General features: G+C 45.7%; 1 protein-coding gene across 1 annotated transcript; it reads right to left on the bottom strand.

Moving 5' to 3' along the window:
- Nucleotides 1–6,475: 6,475 nt before the first annotated feature.
- Nucleotides 6,476–13,500, bottom strand: LOC137385215 (probable G-protein coupled receptor 139). The gene is made up of 3 exons (XM_068060205.1): nt 13,434–13,500; nt 8,682–9,338; nt 6,476–6,719 (listed from the first exon to the last, which is right to left on the bottom strand). The coding sequence occupies exons 1-3, from the start codon at nt 13,498–13,500 to the stop codon at nt 6,682–6,684; spliced, it is 762 nt and encodes a 253-aa protein (XP_067916306.1). The 3' UTR covers nt 6,476–6,681.
- Nucleotides 13,501–18,591: the final 5,091 nt, after the last annotated feature.

Here is an 18,591-nt window from a genome sequence, read left to right as displayed (position 1 = left end):
ACATGGAGGGAGGTTAGTGCAGTGTTTTGAAATTGTAATTGCATTGTGCATTGTGTACTCTCGAGTAGAGGCCTGCTTTCGGTCGGGAAAGATTTCGGTCCCTCTGATTTAGCCTCGAGCCCAACCCGAACCCGGCACTACCCGACGCCGACCCGACGCCGACCCGACCATCCGTTTACTTACCTTCCTGACATCGAACCTGGAAGAAGCTGCAGAGCATGTGCGATGACGTCATAGTGACGCCACTCGCTCACTGCGCAGACCCAGTTTGGTCCCGGACTCCCGGCTCAGTTGAGTTTTTTTTATTTTTAATACTTACCAGCAGAGACACTTTCCGTGTGCGTCCGGCCCCGCTCGACTCGACTCGACCTGGACTCAGCCCGACCCGACCCGACCCGACACGTGTCGTCGGGTCCTGTCGGGTAGCAGGCCTCTACTCTAGAGGCTGCTGAAGACCATGGATGCGAGAAAAGTGAAAGTGAAACTAAGACAGGACAAAGTGAAGCCTTTATGTTCAGCTGCTGCAGTCTTTGTCTCTCTGTCTTTGCCTCATATCCAATATCAAACTCAGCTAAACCTCACTCAGGTTTTGAGGATATCATACCTGCCTCACTCACGTTCTCTCTCTCCCTGCCCCTCCCGCTTTCTCTCTCTCCCTGCCTCTCTCACTTTCGCTCTCTCCCTCACCCCTCACTTTTTCTCTCTATCTCTCTCTCTCAATTTCTCTCTCCCTGCCTCTCTCACTTTCTTTCTTTACCTACGCCTCTACTTTTTCTTCCTGCCCGTCTCACTTTCTCGCTCTGTCTCCCTGTCTCTCTCTCTCACTTTCTCTCTTCCTGCCCCTCTCGCCTTCTCCCTCTGTCTCTAGCTGCTGTGTTTTAAGGGTCAAAATGGGAGACAAACTGTTCGTTGCTCAAATCAAAATCTATCACACGGAGTAACTGTGCCTGAACGGTTAGAATGGTCTTGGGTTAGAATTCCACAGGTTGTGAGTTGGAATTCCTCCAGAGTGAGGTTTGTACATTTTACAGACTGGCACCAGGGTAAAGCAGATCTCCAGAGAATGCATTATTGGTTAAAAACCCAACCCGTTCATCTTACATCGCCTGCCTCATCTTGAGAATAAAAACAGTGAATGCAGGACAAGTGAAATCTCAGGAAATATTGTGAGTCTGAGATTCGGTATGAAAAAGGTGGGATACAGACTGGGGATGGAGTTTGTAACGTGCAGAGAGAATGGTTCTTGTTGATGGTGCAACAATGTTGTGAACTAACTGTGAATTTAGAAACACAAACCAAAATTGAGTAGGTCCCAAGGAAATTTGAACTCATGAACCCTGCTTTACAAGGTCAATGCCCAAACTTTCTCTGGGTATTAGGACCAGTGCATTTCTTCATCTATATTGATGACTTGGACTTGGGTGTACAGGGGACAATTTCAAAATTTACAGCTGACACAAAACTTGCAAGTATTGTGAACTGTGAGGAGGATAGTGATAAAATTCAAGAGAATATAGACAGCTTGGTGGAATGGGCAGGCACATAGCAGATGAAATTTCGAGCAGAAAATTGTGAAATGATACATTTTGGTAGGAAGAATGAGGAGAGACAATATAAAATAAAAGGATACAATTCTAAAGGGGGTTCAGGAGCAGAGGGATCTGGGGGTGTATGTGAACAGATTGTTGAAGGTGGCAGGGCAGGTTGAGAAAGTGGTTAATACGGCATATGGGATCCTGGGCCTTATAAATTGAGGCATTGAGTACAAAAGCAAGGAAGCTATGATGAATTTTTGTAAAGCGCTGGTTCAGTTTCAACTGGAGTATTGGAGGAGGGGCCACAGAAGTAGAGGTAGAGACGCAGAGGCAGAAGTGGGGACACAGAGGTGGAGGTGGAGGCACAGGGGCAGAGGTGGCTACACAGAGGTAGCAGTGGAGACACAGAAGTGGAGATGAGGACACAGTGGCAGGGGTGGGAACACAGAGGTAGAGGTGGGGACACAGTGGTGGAGATGGGGCACAGAGGCGGAGGTAGTGGCACAGAGCTAGAGGTGGTGGCACAGAGACGGAGGTGGGGGCACAGAGGCAAAGATTAGGACACAGTAGCAGAGGTGAGGACACAGAAGCGGAGGTGGGGTCACAGAGACAGAGATGAGGACACAGAAGCGGAGGTGGGGTCACAGAGACAGAGATGAGGACACAGAAGAGGAGGTGGGGACACAGAGACGGAGATGAGGACACAGTGGCGGAGGTGAGGAAACCAAGGCGGAGGTGGGGACACGGAAGTGGAGGTGGTTACACAGAGGCGGAGGTGGGTACAGAGAGGCGGTGGTGAGGACACAGTGGCGAAGGGTGTTGGCCCATTGCAGCCTAGAAGTAAGCCAGGTGGCTGGTACAACTTCACCTTATGAAGACTGCTTGGAGCTAAGATGGGGCGAGTTACCTTCGGGAGAAGCTACATTAAACTGATTTGCGAAGTGTTAATTAGAGAAGCATTTCATAGACTCATTGTATAATATAGCACAGAAGGAGGCCATTCAGCCCATTGTGCCTACACTGGCTCTTTGAAAGAGCGAGGCGATTAGTCCTACAACCCTTGCTATTACCCCACAGCCCTGCAAATGTTCCCTCCTGGTATTTCTCCAATTCCCCTTTTGAAAGTTCCTATTGAATCTGCTTCCACCGTCCTTTCAGGCAGCGCATTCCAGATCACAACAACTCACTGTGTAAAAACATTTCTCCTCATCTCCCCCTCTGGTCCCTCTGTCGATTATCTTAAATCTGTGTCCCTCTGGTTACCGACTCTCCTGTCACTGGAAACAGTTTCTCCTTATTTACTCTATCAAAACATAACGCACAATGCAATTACAATTTCAAAACATTACAACACTACAGAAGGGAGAGAGAGACTGAGAGGGCAGGGAGAGAGAGAGAAAGTGAGAGGGCAGGGAGAGAGAGAGAAAGTGAGAGGGCAGGGAGAGAGAAAGTGAGAGGGCAGGGAGAGAGAGAAAGTGAGAGGGCAGGGAGATAGAGAAAGTGAGAGGGCAGGGAGAGAGAGAGAAAGTGAGAGGGCAGGGAGAGAGAGGAAAGTGAGAGGGCAGGGAGATAGAGAAAGTGAGAGGGCAGGGAGAGAGAGAGAAAGTGAGAGGGCAGGGAGATAGAGAAAGTGAGAGGGCAGGGAGAGAGGCAAAGTGAGAGGGCAGGGAGAGAGAGAGAAAGTGAGAGGGCAGGGAGAGAGAGAGAGAAAGTGAGAGGGCAGGGAGAGAGGCAAAGTGAGAGGGCAGGGAGAGAGAGAGAAAGTGAGAGGGCAGGGAGAGAGAGAAAGTGAGAGGGGCAGGGAGATAGAGAAAGTGAGAGGGCAGGGAGAGAGGCAAAGTGAGAGGGCAGGGAGAGAGAGAGAAAGTGAGAGGGCAGGGAGAGAGAGAAAGTGAGAGGGGAAGGGAGAGAGAGAAAATGAGAGGGCAGGGAGAGAGAGAAAGTGAGAGGGGAAGGGGGAGAGAGAAAGTGAGAGGGGAAGGGAGAAAAAGAAAGTGGGGGCAGATCATGCTTCACTAAATGTATTTGAATATTTTTGATGAATTACGTAGAATGCTGATGAAGGGAATAAGGTGGATTTCTTTATATTGGTGTTAAGAAAGCATTTGATACGGTACCACATAAAAGGCTAGTTAACAAAATTGAGAGTCATCGAGTAGGAGGGTCAGTGTCCAATTGATTAAAAAATGTGCTTAAGGACAAAACAATGGATCATCCCAATTGGTTGCTTTTCAGACTATAGGATGGTAGACAGCAGTGTTCCCAAGTGTCAGTACTAGGACCACTACTTCTGTTCCTATTAATAAATGACCAGGCCTGGGAATACAGAGTATAATCTCAAAATTTGCTGATGACACCAAACTTGGAGGTAGAGCAAACAATGAGGATGATATGAACCACCCGCAATAGGACATTGATAGGCTAGCAGAATGGGCCGGGAGGTGGCAGACGGAATTTAATACTGACAAGTGTGAGGTGATGCATTTTGGCAAAAGGTATTAGCAGAGGCAATATATACATAATAGCACAGTTTAGATTTTTTAGATTTAGAGATACAGCACTGAAACAGGCCCTTCGGCCCACCGAGTCTGTGCCGACCATTAACCACCCATTTATACTAACCCTGCACTAATCCCATATTCCTATCACATCCCCACCTGACCCTATATTTCCCTACCACCTACCTATACTAGGGGCAATTTATAATGGCCAATTTACCTACCAACCTGCAAGTCTTTTGGCTTGTGGGAGGAAACCGGAGCGCCCGGAGGAAATCCAAGCAGACACAGGGAGAACTTGCAAACTCCACACAGGCAGTACCCAGAATTGAACCCGGGTCGCTGGAGCTGTGAGGCTGCGGTGCTAACCACTGCGCCACTGTGACGCAGGAACAGCGGGACCTGGGGGGCGCATGTGCATTGATCTTTGAAGGTGGCAGGACATATTGAGAGAGTGGTTCGTAAAGCACAGGGCTTTATCAGTAGAGGCATTGAGTACAAAAAGAGGGAAGTTATGCTGAACCTTTAAAAAGTTCTGGTTGGGCCGCAACTGGAGTCATGCCTCCAGTTCTGGTCACCATACGTCAGGGTTGTTGAGAGGTTGCGGAAGAGATTTACCAGATGGTTCCAGGGATGGAGGATTCTAGTTACAAGGTTTGGTTGGAAAATCTGGGTTTGGTTTCCTTGGATCAAAGGAGATTGACAGGGGATTGAACAGAAATGTACAAGATTATGACAGGCTTAGATACGTTAGACAAGGAAAAACTGTTGCCACTAACAAATAGTCCAAGGACTAGGGGACACAGATGGAAATTTCTGGGTAAATGATGCCTGGGGAATATGAGGAAGCACTTTTTTACACAGTGGGTGGTAACGAGCTGGAACTCACTGCCCACAAGGGCAGTGGAAGCAGAGACAATCAATGACTTCAAAAGGAATTTGGATGACCACCTGAGAGAAATAGACTTGCAGGGCTACCGGGATGGAGCCGGGGAGTGAGACTGACTGCATAGCACCATGGAGAGCTGTCAGGGCCCGGATGGGCCAAATGGTCTCCTTCTGTGGCATAAATGACTCCATGAAACAAAGTATGTCACTTTTCTTTGCGGCAATTTCTTCCTTGGCTTCCCTCATTCTGATCTTCATCTGTGAAAACAAACTGGAAGTGTTGACAGGCTATTCGCCCATGGAAGGCTGCTCATCTGGGCCAGATCCTGGAGCTCCCTCATTGGCAGAAACTACCATCGCCAGAAGGGACAGCAGCTGGTTTAAGAGAGAAGGCCCAACACCATCTTCTCAAGGGTGTCACGATCCTGCGGTTTTTTTTTTATCCTCGGGAAATATTGCGGTGCGGCTTTAAGGCTGTAAAAGATCAGTACTTCATTAAGGCAGCAAGCTTCAGAGATTGTAAGCCAAAGTGCATTCTGGTGGCCCGGCAACAACCATACAGAGGAGGAGAACAGGACTTCAATGTATCCATTTAGACTTCGAAACTGGCTAGCAGAGGCACACAGTTGTCAGATGGATCCAGGACGTAAAGGAAATAGAAGAGTTCTCTCTAAGTCAATTCACAGCCTGGGTAGTGTTTCTCTCAGAATTCTAAAAAGCTTCAAAGCCAGATCAATTCCTTCAAGAAATAACAAATTATTGCTCTACTGTGTTCGTTGCTGAAAAAAGAGTTTAATACTACAACTGCCGAACTGAACTGAATCGTTGGTTCACCCGACCTTGGAAGACTGCAAGTGAACTTCGACTGTGTTGCATCAGAAGACAATTCATCAGAAGCGTAATCTGCAAAGACTTTATTGTTTTACATTTTTTTATCGGGCAGCTAATTAAAAACCAATCTACAGTTAGTTTGGGTATATGTATGTGAATGCAGGAGTTCGTTTCTTACATAAGAAGTTATAAGGTCTTTAAATATTGGTTTATCTTAGTAGTGTTTAATATTTTAGTTTTTATTATTAAATAGTTAATTTGTTGATATCTAAAGATACCTGGATTGATTTCACCTCATTCGGGGGCTGACTAGATTGTTTCAATTCGGCTGCCGCTTTCTTCGATTTGGAAAGCTTAAAGATATATGATGCTGTAAATCTGAGTTCTTTTTGCCTTCAGTCTGGTTCAGTAAATATACCGAGTCGGATCTGTAGGTAAAATCAATTACTTTATTTGCGCATTTAGCCGGCTGACTTACTCTAATACAACGACACTGACTCCACCCAGAGTCTGTCTGGTCCACCAGAGTAAGTGAAGTTCGTGATACAGATATTACTGTTTATACATTAAGATTCATGCTACACCCCCTTGTTTAACCAATCAGTGTGGTACAATTCGACTTTCAAACAAATGATAACATGCAGTACATTTGTTACTGAGGTTACAATACCCTCTATTCTCAATACATACTTGTTACTAACATAATATTGTTTTGCATCAGCAAGATTAAAAGAAAACAGACATTAAGACAATTAGCAAAGGAAGAGGAGTTAGAAACAAGATACTGATTTTGATTCCCACAGATACTGCTTTTGCTTCCCACAATTGTCATAAGTCCTGGAATCCTGTAATCTCTATCAAGTCACATCATGAAGTAACACCAAGCAGCAACAGTATACAGTGATAGTGTGGCCTTTCATTCCTCATCATCACTCACACAGGGATGGCCAGCATGTCTCACAGGAATCTATTTGTTCCAAACCACAAGGAGTCACACAATCAAGTCATGAATGAACAAATGTCCTTGCAATTACCAGTGTCTGTAAGTTTATACGATCTCACACTCTCAGCCTTTACTTTTAACTATTTCATCGCAGTTTCTCAAGCTTTAAATCATTTCATCAGAGCTCAGCAAAGTGACTATTCCTAACTTGGCTATATTTCCCATCTAGCATAGTGCCATGTCGTTCTGCTCATTTCTACATTCCCCCCCTTTTATCATTCTATGATAACCTTCTCTCTACTGATCAACTTAAAATATGATTATATATATTCACTAGGATTATATGGATCTATTTACTCAAACAACATTTAAACAGTATAATATAAAAGCAAATATAAAAGAAACTCAGCAACTGCTGAATCAGAAAGGTAGGCTGAGCCACCCTCGGACAGGGGCGTGGGTTGGCCTGGTCATTATGTTATTCCTAACTGTTCCTTAGGATTGTCATGTCTGGGTGATAAGAAGAGTGCTGTTGAAGGACAATGTCTCTCTGATGCGACCTGTGGAGTGACGGGACTGAATTGACAGTGCATTGCTTCCACCACAATCAGAATCATATGTTTTGATTGGGGTGTTTGTCCTAGGCGGTAATAACAAGGGGAAATTAAGAATGGACAATTAACACTGGCATTGCCAGTGTCACCCACATCCCAATGTACAGTGAACAGATGTTGGAAACAAATGACAAATATTTATTCAGGATCATTGAAAAGCTGCTGAAACCCTCATCCAAGCCTGGTTATCTCCAAACTTGATGAATCCAACGCTCTCCTGACTGACCACCCATTTCCCCACCCTCCATAAACTTCATCTCGTCCAACTCTCTGCTGCCCCATGTCTGAACTCACAGCAGGTCCTGTTCACCCATCTCCCCCAGATTCACTGTCCAACATTCACTCGTGCTCCAACAACATTTCAATTTCGAAATACTCATGCTTGTGTTCAAAACCCTCCATTGCCTCGGCACACGACTCTGTAGCCTCCTCATGATCAAAAACCCGCCCTAACTATTTATCCTCCTCTAGCCCCGATAAACGTGCCTATCCCTGCAAACTCCTCCAGCTCCTACAACCCTCCCCATATCTGGAAACTCCTCCAGCTGCTACCAGCCTCCGAGATCTCTGAGATCCTCTAATCCTAGCAACTTGAGAATCCTGCAACAGCACCATCACATTTGAGGGGAGAGAAAGACAGAGACGGCAGTGACCATGTTGGGGGAATGCAAGCGAGACGGACTCAATAAAGTGTCTCCAAAAATAAAATAAATAATAATAATCAACTGGCAGGAGAAGATTCCCAGCATCTGCAGCATTTTGGCTTTTATAAGAACAAGTTTATTTCTTCCAGGACAAATGTGAGGAGCGGAAAATCAAACCGGGAGAGGTGAAGGAGAGACTGTGGCTGCTGTTTCTCCTCCTGTCCAGCAGGGGCGCTCTGAATTTCCTCCTGGCCCATTTCTATCCGGTCCTCCAAAGGTCACTTCTTGCCTGCTGTCCTGCTGCTCTTTTGGGTGTGTGACAACCCCTCCCCCCACCCCCCATTCCCCCCCCCCCCCCCCCACCCTCCGCCCTCCCTCCAGTGTATTTCTAGTCATCCGGCTGTTGATCACATTTTGCCTGCTGGGGATGTTGGATATTACATGGAAACACTGGGATCGGCCTTTGGGCTGTTCTCAGTTGTTTTGTTTATTCATTAATTGAATAATTGATGTAACTGGATATTTCACCGCACTCTTGACCTGCTCTCTGAACTTGGACTGAGTTACCCCATAAATAAATGTGTTTGTGCAGCAACTTAAAGCCCTCAGCATAAATCCAACATGTAGAAATATATGTTCAGAATCGTTAAAACTATCTGGAACTTTTCCTGTAAGGTTATGATACAAGAAATGTATAACACGCACCAACCACAGAAGTATGAAGTTACCGGATATGGTGAAGAGTAAAATCACAGACTTCCTTCTGCTCTCCATCTCTGGGTCACTGTGATTCTCTCCCTTACTCTGACCCCTCAGTCCCTTCCGGACTCGACTGGTCACTAAAATGTGTCTGACTGTCAGAGCGTTGAGCAACAGAATTAAAGTGAATGGGAGCAATGGGGTTAAAACCGTACCAAACCAGTCAAATCCTACCCATCCGGGCTCAATAAAATAGCTTGGATTTAATAAACATTCCCATGGTACATTCCTTATTATCTCCACAGGTTGATATACAAAGTAGAAGGGGATGTTTTTAAAACAGAACAGAATACAGGTTGTTGCGAGAACCACAGCTGCAGTTTTCTTGGTGCAATATTTTGTTTTCAGCTTCTGGCAACAAATGGCCACGAATCGATCAAAGGTGAAAGTGACGGTGAACCAGACAGAACAGTCTGCGGCTGCACGACACAGGACACCGATAACACTACACACAGAGTTGATGTCCAGGAAAGATCCCTGGAAATAATAATAACTGAACCGCCTCAGTATGACATCAGCAATAACAAACAGTAGATCCGCAGTTGCCATGGCCACCAGGTAGTGAGTGGTGCAGGTGGAGAGTCCGCACTTTCCCCGGGACAGGATCACAATCGCCAGTAAATTAACTGTAAGAGAGAGAAGGGAAAAGAGACTGGAAATTACTGATCAAACATTCTCCGTGTCTGACCCAGACGGTAAGGGCAGGATTTGAGCACCAAAAACAAGGGGGTTGGGGATGGATCAAAGGTTAAAATGTTTAAAATCTCAACCCCATCAACAACCCAAATCCAAACCCCCCACTTCCAGGTTTAACGGAATAGGGACAGGGGACGGACAGACAACTGCTCCCAGGAGACGTGTTGGTAATTTAAATATTGCAATGAGTCTGGAAGTCTCTGATTGAATCTGTTTTAAAGGTCTAATTCTGGTCAATCGGGTTTCCCTGTTATAACCCACTCCACATACAAAGACAACCGGGGTTGGTGATTGGAACCGTGTTCCCCTGTGGCATCGGACAATTCCCCCAGGATCAGACACCCCACCTTGGGATCACACCCCACCACACCCCAGGATCAGACCCATCACCCTCCGGGATCAGACCCCAACACCCTCCGGGATCAGACCCCCACCATCCGGGATCAGACCCCAACACTCCCAAGTTGATGACCCCCATTGGTATTGGACTATCTCCATTGATTCAAACACCCTATGTGCTCGGATCCTTCTCCCGGGATCAGAAGCATTGGGAATCAGGTTACCCCGTTGTGTCTTGGAGCAGAAACTCCGCACGCCCGCTCCATCTAACTGGACTGGGGCAACACTCCAGGAGGAGAGACCCCTCCCCTCGGTTGAGGATCAGAAACATCCTTTCCCCTCCCAGGATTGGGAACATGTTCCAGGATAAGAGGCCCCCCCCCCCCCCCCCCCCGCGGTTGAGGAACACTGTCCCCCTCCCTCTCCCTGTCTCCAGATTCAGGATATGACTTCATGCTGCAGGATATGGGACCCCACCCCGGGGTTGTGGATCCACAGCCCAATGATTTGAGATGTCACCACTCTATCCCCCTCTGGAGTCAGTGATCAGACACCACCCCCCAACCCACCCTCCCCCCCACCGATATCAGGGAGCTCTCCCCATACCCCAGGGTCAGCACTTGGATCACCCTGGTCCTAAGGCCTGCTCCAGAGGCCTCCCTGTCACACTGGAAGCCAGGATGACTTCAGGGTGGGGAACCTGTCAATGATAAAAGTCTGTGGATTTAAAACTCTGAAACTCCACTCTCCACCTATGTCACTCACCCCGGTTAATATCCAGGCCTAAACATTGGAGTAAAAACAAAATACTGAAACTGATGTAAATCTGATAAAAACAGGAGAATGTTGAAAACACTCAGCAGGTCAGGCAGCATCTGTGGAGAGAGAAACAGAGTTAACGTTTCAGGCTGATAGGTTTACATCAGAATTGGAAGATATTAGAGATTAACAGTTTCAAAGCAATGATAGAGCTGGTGAAAAGTGGGATAAAGGGGGAGGAAAGAACAAAGGGGAAGGTCTGTGATCGGGTGGAGGGCAGGAGTGATTCAATGAGAAAAGGGATGATGGTGCAAGGTGAATGGAACAATTACAGAAACAGAGGATGGGTCCAGAGGAGGTGTAAATGGTTACAGCAGAATAACAGAGGGAGAGGGAATGATAGAAAATCTGGCAAAGAGGAGAAGGATCCAGTGCCCTGGAAAGGTGACAGACAATGGTGGGTAGACGTCAGGGGTGTGGACCAGCCTGCCAGCTGTGTACCAATAGGGGACCCCCCACCCCAAGCAACAGTCCTGACCCCCTCCACTCTCAGTGACTCTGCTGTAACCAAACACCATTACCAGCACAGGCTGTCCGAGAAAGTGGGAGCAATGGTTATAATCTGAAGTTTCCAAGCTCAGTGTGGTTTCCGACAAGCAATAAAATGCTGAATTGAAAAATATGGTAATGTTCCTCATTGAGTTTCAATGGAAGAGTGCAGGAGGTCAAGGATAGAGAGGTCAGAGTGGGATGTAAAATTAAAGTGACAACCGACTGGAAGCTCAGGGTCATGCCTGCAGACTGAACTGATGAATTCAGCAAAGTAATGACGCAGTCTGCATTTGCTCCTCTCTCAATGTATAGTAGACATCACCGTGTGCAGCGAATAGTGTTACTAAACTGTAAGAAGTAAAAATATATCGGTGCTTCACTCAGTACAATTCTACAGTGGCAGATACTCCCAGTAATACATGCTCACTGGTGTCAGGTGTTCCACTCCGGTTAGGGACTCGCACTCAGTTTGATTTTACTCCAACTCAGAGTAATCCAACATAACGTCCAAGGGCCAGGATCAACTCACCATAGGTTTCCATCTAACCGCGGATGTATGTGAGAGATAAGAAATTTTCCATTGTCTTCTTCTTTCAGACCAGCTTTATAAAACATCGTGCTGTCAGTTTCACTTTGAATAAAATCGCAACCCACCGGAAAACCATGAACTGTCCGAAGTTGGGAAATCACTGTTCCCAATGTCTGCACTTGTCAGCTGTGAAACTGACAGCATAATTTTTTTTAAAAACTGACCAACCATAAAGCTGCTCTGCTGAGCGCACTCAGACCCTGAAACTGTCAGAAAGAGGGGGGGAACAGAGATAGAGGGGTGAGTGAAAGTGAGAGGGGGCACAGAAAGAGAGGGGCAGAGAGAGGGAGGGAGAGATGAACAGAGAAAGAAAGAAAGAAGGGGACAGAGAGAAAGTAATGATTAAGAGAAAGAGGGTGGGGGGACAAAGATAGAGGAGGACAGAGAGAGGGAGAGAGAGAGGGGGAGACAGTGAGAGACTGAGAGAGAAGGAGGATAGAGAGAGAGAGAGGAGGGGACAGAGATAGAGAGGTATTGGACAGAGAGAGATTGGTGGGACAGAGAGGGAGAGGACGAGAAAGACAGAGGGGGTCAGAGAGCGAGAGGAGGACAGAGAGAGAGGAGGACAAAGAGAGTGCCGGACAGAGAGAGAAAGGACAGACAGAGATAATGGAGGAGGCAGAAGGAGAGGAGGGCAGAGAGACAGAGGCACAGAGAGTGTGGAGGACAAGCAGAGAGGGGGAACAAGAGAGAGAGGGTGGTCAGAAAGAATGAGGGGAAGAGAAAGGGAGATAGGGAGAAGAGAGAGAAAGGGGTCAGAGAGAGGGGGACACAGACAGTGCGGACAACACAGAAAGTAAAGGACAACAAAGAGAGAGGAAAACACAGAGAGCGGGGAGATGGAGAGAGAGAGGAAGAGGGAGCAGAGTGTGATCAAGATTACTTCTGGCAAATGGACATCTATCCGGAAAACTCTGCATCACTACAAGAAGTGTGTGGGCAAACATTGACTGCGCATGCAAGCAAAAAATGCCAGTTTCCCACGAAATCAGTGTCCAACATAATGATGAGAAGGTAAGTCAACAAATTAATCGTCTCATTTAAAGCATCTTCACAAATAGAGTCATCGAGAGATACAGCTCTGAAACAGGCCCTTCGGCCCACCAAGTCTGTGCCGACCATCAACCACCCATTTACACTAATCCTGCATTAATCCCATATTCCCCACCACATCCCCACCTTCCCTCAATTCTCCTACCACCTGCCGACACTTGGGGCAATTTACAATGGCCAATTTACCTATCAAACTGCAAGTCTTCGGCTGTGGGAGGAAACCGGAGCACCCGGCGGAAACCCACGCAGACACAGGGAGAACTTGCAAACTCCGCACAGGCAGTGTGCACATTTGTTGTTGTTCTGATTCATAGCAAGGTAATTTTTTCATGCCTTTATCTTTCCAAAGTCGTCACATCGGCCCCCGATGAAAGACAAAAACTGGAATGCGCCTACTCACGTGAAAAGATTTGGACAACCTGCTTCAACTGATACTTCCATGAACACCTTTGTTCAGAAAGTTGAGGTCTCATTGAACATTACTCAATATTCCACTGAATACAATAACTTGATAATTCTGAGAGCCTGTTAGTTACAAACTGAAGTTTATGGTCAGTTGAGGAAATCGAATAAAACTACAGAGATATTTCAGGATATTTGACATAGGAAAATGAGATTACTGATTGGGTATCGCGATTATGATCAACACTGGATCATCATGTAACATTATCAGTCACACAGTAAAACCAGAGAGCAGCTCACACACAGATTTACATTGGTTATAGTCACTTACCAGGAACACCAACGACAGCAAGAATTGTGTAATATATTTTTCTGATACTGTTGAATGTTGCAATCATTTTCTGTGTGAAGTGATGTGTCCCTTCGTGCTGCAGACAATCTCTCTGTATGAAACTCTGAGGTGATACACTCCCAGAGCCTGTAATTTATACCCAGTGGGATCTCCATTGGGATATTGAGGTTACCACATTGTTCAAAATGATTGTTTAATTGAACAAACAGATTACGACATCAAGTTCAGTCCAGGTTGTAATAGAACATACTTATTTCTGAGATTGAAATAGAAAACTATGAAGAATGGACAATTCTGATCACAGTCATTAACCAATAAATACTCGAAGCTGTATTCTCCCAGCAATCAGGTTGGTCTTTCAAATACCATCAGTTCCATCTCTAGATCTAATGTTGTTTCAGTGATGTCGATCACACCAATGTAACCATCAGTAACTAAACTCCAAAAGTGAGAGTGTCTCTCTCAGGACTGTTCTACTGCACTCTGGGATGTGACTGTCCTCTTTAACTGTGTCCATTCAGTAACTAAACTCCAAATGTGAGAGTGTCTCTCTCAGGACTGTTCTACTGCACTCTGGGATGTGACTGTCCTCTTTAACTGTGGACATTCAGTAATTAAACTCCAAATGTGAGAGTGTCTCTCTCAGGACTGTTCTACTGCACTCTGGGATGTGACTGTCCTCTTTAACTGTGTCCATTCAGTAATTAAACTCCAAATGTGAGAGTGTCTCTCTCAGGACTGTTCTACTGCACTCTGGGATGTGACTGTCCTCTTTAACTGTGTCCATTCAGTAATTAAACTCCAAATGTGAGAGTGTCTCTCTCAGGACTGTTCTACTGCACTCTGGGATGTGACTGTCCTCTTTAACTGTGTCCATTCAGTAATTAAACTCCAAATGTGAGAGTGTCTCTCTCAGGACTGTTCTACTGCACTCTGGGATGTGACTGTCCTCTTTAACTGTGTCCATTCAGTAACTAAACTCCAAATGTGAGAGTGTCTCTCTCAGGACTGTTCTACTGCACTCTGGGATGTGACTGTCCTCTTTAACTGTGGACATTCAGTAATTAAACTCCAAATGTGAGAGTGTCTCTCTCAGGACTGTTCTACTGCACTCTGGGATGTGACTGTCCTCTTTAACTGTGTCCATTCAGTGATTAAACTCCAAATGTGAGAGTGTCTTTCTCAGGACTGTTCTACTGCACTCTGGGATGTGACTGTCCTCTTTAACTGTGGACATTCAGTAATTAAACTCCAAATGTGAGAGTGTCTCTCTCAGGACTGTTCTACTGCACTCTGGGATGTGACTGTCCTCTTTAACTGTGGACATTCAGTAACTAAACTCCAAATGTGAGAGTGTCTCTCTCAGGACTGTTCTACTGCACTCTGGAATGTGACTGTCCTCTTTAACTGTGTCCATTCAGTAACTAAACTCCAAATGTGAGAGTGTCTCTCTCAGGACTGTTCTACTGCACTCTGGGATGTGACTGTCCTCTTTAACTGTGGACATTCAGTAATTAAACTCCAAATGTGAGAGTGTCTCTCTCAGGACTGTTCTCCTGCACTCTGGGATGTGACTGTCCTCTTTAACTGTGGACATTCAGTAATTAAACTCCAAATGTGAGAGTGTCTCTCTCAGGACTGTTCTACTACACTCTGGGATGTGACTGTCCTCTTTAACTGTGTCAATTCAGTAATTAAACTCCAAATGTGAGAGTGTCCCTCTCAGGACTATTCTCCTGCACTCTGGGATGTGACTGTCCTCTTTAACTGTGGACATTCAGTAATTAAACTCCAAATGTGAGAGTGTCTCTCTCAGGACTGTTCTACTACACTCTGGGATGTGACTGTCCTCTTTAACTGTGGACATTCAGTAATTAAACTCCAAATGTGAGAGTGTCTCTCTCAGGACTGTTCTACTGCACTCTGGGATGTGACTGTCCTCTTTAACTGTGGACATTCAGTAATTAAACTCCAAATGTGAGAGTGTCTCTCTCAGGACTGTTCTACTGCACTCTGGGATGTGACTGTCCTCTTTAACTGTGTCCATTCAGTGATTAAACTCCAAATGTGAGAGTGTCTCTCTCAGGACTGTTCTACTGCACTCTGGGATGTGACTGTCCTCTTTAACTGTGGACATTCAGTAATTAAACTCCAAATGTGAGAGTGTCTCTCTCAGGACTGTTCTACTGCACTCTGGGATGTGACTGTCCTCTTTAACTGTGGACATTCAGTAATTAAACTCCAAATGTGAGAGTGTCTCTCTCAGGACTGTTCTACTGCACTCTGGGATGTGACTGTCCTCTTTAACTGTGTCCATTCAGTGATTAAACTCCAAATGTGAGAGTGTCTCTCTCAGGACTGTTCTACTGCACTCTGGGATGTGACTGTCCTCTTTAACTGTGGACATTCAGTAATTAAACTCCAAATGTGAGAGTGTCTCTCTCAGGACTGTTCTACTGCACTCTGGGATGTGACTGTCCTCTTTAACTGTGGACACTCAGTAATTAAACTCCAAATGTGAGAGTGTCTCTCTCAGGACTGTTCTACTGCACTCTGGGATGTGACTGTCCTCTTTAACTGTGTCCATTCAGTAATTAAACTCCAAATGTGAGAGTGTCTCTCTCAGGACTGTTCTACTGCACTCTGGGATGTGACTGTCCTCTTTAACTGTGTCCATTCAGTAATTAAACTCCAAATGTGAGAGTGTCTCTTTCAGGACTGTTCTACTGCACTCTGGGATGTGACTGTCCTCTTTAACTGTGGACATTCAGTAATTAAACTCCAAATGTGAGAGTGTCTCTCTCAGGACTGTTCTACTGCACTCTGGGATGTGACTGTCCTCTTTAACTGTGTCCATTCAGTAATTAAACTCCAAATGTGAGAGTGTCTCTCTCAGGACTGTTCTACTGCACTCTGGGATGTGACTGTCCTCTTTAACTGTGGACATTCAGTAATTAAACTCCAAATGTGAGAGTGTCTCTCTCAGGACTGTTCTCCTGCACTCTGGGATGTGACTGTCCTCTTCAACTGTGTCCATTCAGTAATTAAACTCCAAATGTGAGAGTGTCCCTCTCAGGACTGTTCTACTGCACTCTGGGATGTGACTGTCCTCTTTAACTGTGGACATTCAGTAATTAAACTCCAAATGTGAGAGTGTCTCTCTCAGGACTGTTCTACTGCACTCTGGGATGTGACTGTCCTCTTTAACTGTGTCCATTCAGTAATTAAACTCCAAATGTGGGAGTCTCTCTCTCAGGACTGTTCTACTGCACTCTGGGATGTGACTGTCCTCTTTAACTGTGTCCATTCAGTAATTAAACTCCAAATGTGGGAGTCTCTCTCTCAGGACTGTTCTACTGCACTCTGGGATGTGACTGTCCTCTTTAACTGTGTCCATTCAGTAATTAAACTCCAAATGTGAGAGTGTCTCTCTCAGGACTGTTCTACTGCACTCTGGGATGTGACTGTCCTCTTTAACTGTGTCCATTCAGTAATTAAACTCCAAATGTGAGAGTGTCTCTTTCAGGACTGTTCTACTGCACTCTGGGATGTGACTGTCCTCTTTAACTGTGGACATTCAGTAATTAAACTCCAAATGTGAGAGTGTCTCTCTCAGGACTGTTCTACTGCACTCTGGGATGTGACTGTCCTCTTTAACTGTGTCCATTCAGTAATTAAACTCCAAATGTGAGAGTGTCTCTCTCAGGACTGTTCTACTGCACTCTGGGATGTGACTGTCCTCTTTAACTGTGGACATTCAGTAGTTAAACTCCAAATGTGAGAGTGTCTCTCTCAGGACTGTTCTCCTGCACTCTGGGATGTGACTGTCCTCTTCAACTGTGTCCATTCAGTAATTAAACTCCAAATGTGAGAGTGTCCCTCTCAGGACTGTTCTACTGCACTCTGGGATGTGACTGTCCTCTTTAACTGTGGACATTCAGTAATTAAACTCCAAATGTGAGAGTGTCTCTCTCAGGACTGTTCTACTGCACTCTGGGATGTGACTGTCCTCTTTAACTGTGTCCATTCAGTAATTAAACTCCAAATGTGGGATTCTCTCTCTCAGGACTGTTCTACTGCACTCTGGGATGTGACTGTCCTCTTTAACTGTGTCCATTCAGTAATTAAACTCCAAATGTGGGAGTCTCTCTCTCAGGACTGTTCTACTGCACTCTGGGATGTGACTGTCCTCTTTAACTGTGTCCATTCAGTAATTAAACTCCAAATGTGAGAGTGTCTCTCTCAGGACTGTTCTACTGCACTCTGGAATGTGACTGTCCTCTTTAACTGTGTCCATTCAGTAATTAAACTACAAATGTGAGAGTGTCTCTCTCAGGAATGTTCTACTGCACTCTGGGATGTGACTGTCCTCTTTAACTGTGTCCATTCAGTAATTAAACTCCAAATGTGGGAGTGTCTCTGTCGTGAGGACACCCACCTGCCAAGAATGAGGTATATTAATACCGTCATAGGAACAGTCATGGCTTGGCCATGTGAGCCGCATGGAAGATGGCAGGATCCCCAAAGACACATTGTACAGCGAGCTCGCCACTGGTATCAGACCCACCGGCCGTCCATGTCTCCGTTATAAAGACGTCTGCAAACGCGACATGAAATCGTGTGACATTGATCACAAGTCGTGGGAGTCAGTTGCCAGCATTCGCCAGAGCTGGCGGGCAGCCATAAAGACAAGGCTAAATTGTGGCGAGTCGAAGAGACTTAGTAGTTGGCAGGAAAAAAGACAGAGGCGCAAGGGGAGAGCCAACTGTGCAACAGCCCCAACAAACAAATTTCTCTGCAGCACCTGTGGAAGAGCCTGTCACTCCAGAATTGGCCTTTATCGCCACTCCAGGCGCTGCTTCACAAACCACTGACCACCTCCAGGCGCGTATCCATTTTCTCTCGAGATAAGGAGGCCCAAAAGAAAAAGAAAGAAAGAATAGGAACATTAATTTTAAACTGTTGCTGGAATGAAGACATGACTTGTTTAAAGAAATCACCAGACATTTGGCTGGAGGACATTTGCATACTAAGAGTTTCTGCTTGGAGAGACAAAGGAACTACTCCCTGGTCCAATTAACCCAAATGGAATTTGATCACCAGACATTGAATGTGGAAGGAAGCTCACATTCCAGTA

This window comes from Heterodontus francisci, chromosome 28, assembly GCF_036365525.1.
Source record: "Heterodontus francisci isolate sHetFra1 chromosome 28, sHetFra1.hap1, whole genome shotgun sequence".
Taxonomy (NCBI): Eukaryota; Metazoa; Chordata; class Chondrichthyes; order Heterodontiformes; family Heterodontidae; genus Heterodontus; species Heterodontus francisci.
Note: the sequence above shows the minus strand (reverse complement) of the source record. Positions and strands in the feature narration are given on the sequence as shown.